Source organism: Brassica oleracea, chromosome C1 (genome assembly GCF_000695525.1).
Source record: "Brassica oleracea var. oleracea cultivar TO1000 chromosome C1, BOL, whole genome shotgun sequence".
NCBI lineage: Eukaryota > Viridiplantae > Streptophyta > Magnoliopsida > Brassicales > Brassicaceae > Brassica > Brassica oleracea.
In genome coordinates, this window is record NC_027748.1 from 21,006,977 (window position 1) to 21,013,123 (window position 6,147).

The 6,147-nt window shown below is 34.0% G+C and overlaps 1 protein-coding gene across 1 annotated transcript; it reads left to right on the forward strand.

Moving 5' to 3' along the window:
- The first annotated feature begins 5,028 nt into the window (after window positions 1–5,028).
- Window positions 5,029–5,826, forward strand: LOC106294457 (copper transporter 2-like). The gene has a single exon (XM_013730015.1). It carries the CDS (start codon window positions 5,190–5,192, stop codon window positions 5,643–5,645), a length of 456 nt encoding a protein of 151 aa, XP_013585469.1. The 5' UTR covers window positions 5,029–5,189; the 3' UTR covers window positions 5,646–5,826.
- Window positions 5,827–6,147: the final 321 nt, after the last annotated feature.

Here is a 6,147-nt window from a genome sequence, read left to right on the forward strand (position 1 = left end):
ATCATTCAATCGGTTTTATCAATTCAAACAACCAAATTCAAGAATGAGATTATCAATCCTAGCAATCGATTTCTATGTGATCAAATTCAATATGGTTTTAATTAATCAAGGCTAGCATACTATATCCAAACATACAATCATTCAAACAATCAATTTCGATTCAAAGCATTAGATTAGGGTTTCGATTTTAATTCATTCAATCAATCAATTTGATTTCGAATTAGGGTTTATAAAATCGAATGTGTTTTAGTATTAAGGTTTTAAATAAAATTGATTTCATGCATTCATGCAATAAGCATGTATGCGGCTAGGATCATGGATATTAGGGTTTCGATTTTGATCTTAAATCGTTGAGGTTTTGATATTCAAAACCATTAAGGTTTCAATTTTAATTGATCAAACAATCAATCTCGATCAGGGTTTGGGGTATCGAACTTATGATTATGAGCTTCGATTTACTCATTGGGGTTTTGATATATTACCCTATGGTTTTGATTTCAACATTAGATCATACTATAGGGTTGTAGTTTTTATGGTTTCGATTCTTATCAAATAATCAAATTCGATTATGGGTTCTCTTTAAGGTTTCGAATTACGTTAACCTTAAGTAGGGTTGAATGGAACACCAAAGAGATGAACCACGAGCTGGAACTGATCGGAACGCGAGCTGTCTGATTGCTGAGATCGGGAATGCGAGCTTTCCAACGTGCTGATCGGGTCGCGAGCTGTCTGAGATCGTCTTGTTTGCGAGCTGAGGTTGAACAAGCCGAGATCGTCTGAGCTAGGATCAGGAACGCCTTGAGCTGAAGCTGATCGGGAACAAATTGCAAACAAGGATCAGGATGTAAGGTTTCGCGATCGGGATTATGATGGTTCGCCGGTAAGGATGTTCGCCGATTAGGGTTAGGATTTTAGGCGGTTTGTTTTAGATTAGGGATTTAGATTATATTGTGCTGATAACGTGTTGTGAAACTAGAGGATTAGAATATATGTTTCTGTATAATTCATAAACATAAGGAGCCCTTTATATATAGGAAATTACAGCGTCATAGAATAATGGAAAGACTAAAGAAAGGAAATACAGATATGGAAAGAGTACAAATCATAATCTAATAAGGAAAAGATAAGATGCTGATTCTCTCTCTTTCTCTCTCTAGCATTGGACCAGTTATGAACCGAACCGGTTATGGATATCCACAATATGATTTATAACATAATCAAACATGTTCCCCACTTATCGAACTAGATCAATTTCTCTTGAATCTCTTTAGACAATTGGTTAACATGAGCAATTAATTTTTGGTTCAACCGGTTATGCCTTTTCTAAATGTTTGTCATATACCTAAACCGGTCCCTTTTAATTTTTCGTTTCTCCACGCAAATTGTTACGCCAGCTCACGTGCACGTTCCAATACTCCAACTATAATCGTACGAACAAAATTTAGGCTATGAATGGTGACCAAAGAACGAAAGAAAACACTGAATTCTTTATTATTCCAAAAAAAAATCACCATTCACAAGGAATAGTTTTTCCTTCTTGTTCCTTCCCATTCCTTTTTTTGTAGAGAAATATAGAACAAAAGCATTACTTGTTAAATTTAATAAGGAACAAGCATTCCTTTTCATTCCTGCAATTTTATTCCTATACGTTTCTTTCCTATTCGTTCCTCGTATTCTCGAAAAGGTCACCAGTCGGAGCCTAGGTTCACTTTTATTGTGAACTCTTTAATTCATCTCACCTTCTAAATACCAATTGAAATGTCACGTAGATAATTAAATAAAAATATTGTTTTAAAATAAAAATAATTGGAAAAAGAATGATGTCAATTTTAACAACGTTAAAGTCGTCAGCCAAATCCTAAACTTTAAATTATAAATCCTAAACCTTAAATCATAAACTCAAACTCTAGACCTTAAACTCAAACCTTATATCCTAAACTCAAATCCTAGATCATAAATCCAAATTGTATACCCTAAACTCAAATCCTAGACCATAAATCCAAACTGTAAGCCCTAAACCCAAACCGTATACCCTACACCCAAATCGTAGATCCTAAACTCAAACTGTAAACCTTAAACTCAAACCTAGACGTTATATGGTTTGGGTTTAGGGTTTTTAATTTGGGTTTAGAGTGTATGATTTGGGTTTAGGGTATAGAGTTTGGATTTAGGGTCTAAAATTTGGGTTTAGGGTATAGGATTTGGATTTAGAGTTTAAAGTTTGGGATTAGGGTCTACGGTATATGGTTTGAGTTTAGGGTCTAGGATTTGAGTTTATGATATAGGGTTTAGGTTTAGGGTCTAGAGTTTGAGTCTAGAAATTAAGGTCTAGAATTAATAATTTAAAATTTAGGGTTTAGAAAGCGGCGTTAGCATCGTTAAATTTGGCGTCATTCTTTTTTTCAGCTATTTTTTTTAAATTTAATATTTTTTATTTAATAATCTACGTGGCACTTTGATTAGTCATAAAAAGTGAGGTGAATTTAAATATTCACGGTAGACCTAAGTTTTGTGCTAATTGTATTCTCCTTCGCCTCCAACTCTCAGTTATTCTTTCCGATTCATCTGTTCTAATTTAAATCACCAAGCCAAATGTCTAGAAGCAATACTTCCTTATCTGTTTTCCACCTAAGGACTCACCTTATTGCCACTGCAGCAGGCGGACAACAGTATACAAAGCATGGACTGACGACAACCCTGACCGGCGATTTTACCGATGAAAATCGCATGGTTTTTCGCTTGGGCCGATAAAGATATGCCCTATGTCTGGCAAAAACATAGTTTGTTTGAGGCTCGCGATTATATGCGTCTACTACTACTAACCAAAATCAACAATCTACAAGCGACCATTAGCAACCAGAGAAACCAACTCCAAGAAATGGCTGAAGGATTATTATCTAACATACATGTAGACAACGAAGTTCACGACATTGTCTATGCCCCCGATCTTAATGACGAACGAGATAAACTTATTAGCCAATTTCTCATCTTATCACATGGGCCATCTTTGTTCTTGTAACTGCTGTACTTGTTACCATCTTGAAAAATTAGCTTATCTCGTACTTTCATTTACCGCTCTAGATTTAACTTTCTTAATCGAATACCGTACTGTCTGTCGTTGTTAATTACTCTACCACATCTAATATGTTCTTTTCTTGTTATGTAGGCTTGGGACAGATCGGATATCCGGACAATTTTAAGGCATCCGGATTCGAATTTTTATCCAGTGAGTCCATAATTTTACTATCATTATCTGGATCCGGGGTTCTCGGATATCCGGGTGTCGGATATCCTTCTAAAAATTATAATATCCGGCAGATATCCGGATCCGGATTTGGATCCTTAAAATAAATAAAAAAATAATATTAATATATATAAAATATTAACAATAATTTAAAAATAAAAATATATATAATGTTTTTAATTATTTCTATGTATAATATTATAAAATTTACATAAAATTTATATATACTATTATAAAAATGAAATATATCAAATAAAATTAATTTTTATATATAGATATTACTATTTTTGAAATAGTTATTAATAAAACTTACGGATCCGATATCCGGACTAAAAAGTTAAAATATCCGGATCCGGATCCGGCTTTGACGGATCCAACATTTTATTATCAAGATCCGGATTCGGACCCTCCGGATATCCAGATTTTCAAATCGGATCCGGATCGAATCTCGGATCGAATCCGGATCTCGGATAAAAGTCTCAGATCTATTGTTACGTATTCGAATGAATGTAATGTTATTTGTAAGAGATATATATTTTGAGAAATTCTTGGGTTCACCCCCTAAGGTGAACCTCTAGATTCACCAACCAATAGTGTTTGAGTATTTGATATTTGATATCTTTTAAAAAATGAAACAAAATTGAATTTCCAAATAAGTTATATTTTTAAAATAAAACAATAAAAATACATAAAAATAGTTACAAAAAATAAATAAATAAATATTGTTAAACCGTTAGCAAAATACTAAATCATATACCCTAAATCCTAAACTCCAAACCCTAAATTATAAACCTAAAATCTTGGATAAACCGTAAACCATTGGAAATTTTAAACCTTAAATCATACATTAAAAACTAAATCTTAATAACACTAAACCCTAAATCCTAATCACTAAACCCTAAACCCTTGGATAAACCCTGAACCAATATTTTTGATTTAGAGTTTATGATTTATCCAAGGGTTCAGAGTTTACCCAAGGGTTTACGGTTTAGTGATTAGGATTTAGGTTTTAATGTTATTAAAATTTAGTTTTTAATGTATGATTTAGGATTTAAGATTTTCCAACGGTTTAGAGTTTATCCAAAGTTTAAGGTTTAACGTTTAGGTTTTAGGGTTTAGGATTTAGGGTATAGGTATTTTTCTGAAGACTTAACAATATTAATTAATTTATTTTTTGTAACTATTTTTATATATTTTTATTATTTTATTTTAAAAATATAATCTAATTTGGATATTTAATTTTATTTCATTTTTTAAAAGATATCAAATATCAAATACTCAAATACTATTGGTTGGTGAATCTAAACGTTCACCCTAGGGGGTTAACCCAAGAATTTCTCATTTATTTTCATTTTCTCTATGTAATTAAAAAAGCGAACACACAATATATGGCTAACTGTATATAACCATATACGTTTGTTTATTCAACACCACAAGTTGTCACCAATTTTAGGCCATAAAAATAAATCTCCAAAGTCAATAGTGGACAGTCTGACACATTTCTCCTCTCAATCGATGTCAGTTCCCAATTCCCGTTTGCAGCTACTTCCAGTAGAGGTGCCAGCCCCAGAAGAGGAGAAATGTGTACACCTCTGCGAAGGGCATAACCATCTTTCTTTCTGTACACCATACACGATTCGCCAATTAATTAAAAAAAAGCACAACTACCTAATTTACGACACCAACATGTATATTGCCTTCATTAGTCCTTTTTTTTTAATTCATTATACGAGTTGAAAGAATAAGAGGCATGGTCATTATGAAAATAGCTCTAACGATTGTTGTACTACACAAAGTTTTTGACAAGTCAAAACATGCTCTACTTGTACTACAACACAACTACAAACCACACATTTAAGAAACCACAGAAACAAAGAAAAACACGATTTCTCTCTTTAGGTTTTCTTGTCTACAAAAGCCCTCAGAATCCTACCGTTACCAAGCCATGGATCATGACAACATGCATAACATGTCACCACCATCATCAACGTTGGCTTCCGACATGATGATGACGATGCACATGACGTTCTTCTGGGGTAAGAACACGGAGGTTCTCTTCTCCGGATGGCCCGGGACAAGCTCCGGTATGTACGCTCTTAGCCTCATCGTTGTTTTCCTCCTTGCCGTAATCACCGAGTGGCTCGCCCATTCTCTTACCCTCCGTTGTGTTGGCTCCACTAACCGCGCCACCGGGATCGTTCAGACCGCCTTGTACACACTCAGGATTGGCCTCTCCTATCTTGTGATGCTTGCGGTGATGTCCTTCAACGGCGGCATTTTTATTGTCGCTATGGCCGGGTTTGCCGTCGGTTTCTTTCTCTTCGGAAGTACTGCTTTCAAGAAACCCTCCGATGACCAGAAAACCGATAAACTTCCCCCGCTGTCGTCAGGTTGCGTTTGATGAAAATTTTCTATAAAGAACTTTCTATTTGTGATGAGCCCTTTGTCACAAAAAAAAAACTTTCTATTTGTGTGGTTTGCTTTGCTTTGAGTTTTAATCACTTTGTCACAATTGATTTTCTTTGGTAGTTGTACAAATAATTTCAACAAAGAATTTGATTCTTAGAACTAATAAAGTTAATATATATGTACGTATTATAATAAAAAGTTAAACCACAAATTTACAATTACAAACGTTGTCGATTTTATTGTAACCCTATCTATAATCTTCTCAAGAGAAAGTGAATTTTCATTGGTTAACAAAATGAGTGCGTTTCAGTAGGGGACACATTTTCACTTTTTTAACTGTTTATACATGTTGCTGGAGGAACACTTTTCTTCGTGATTCAGCAGATTTTGGACCAAATTACCCCTTATTCGGTGAACCGAGATATAAAGCTCATTTGAGTTTTATTCTTTTTTTAATTCTGTCTCGTAGTGGTTCTCTTTTTTTTTTAGTTAGT

Bases quoted from the DNA above. Each gene is read 5' to 3' on its own strand.
- LOC106294457 (XM_013730015.1), top strand. From the start codon at position 5,190: ATGGATCATGACAACATGCATAACATGTCACCACCATCATCAACGTTG.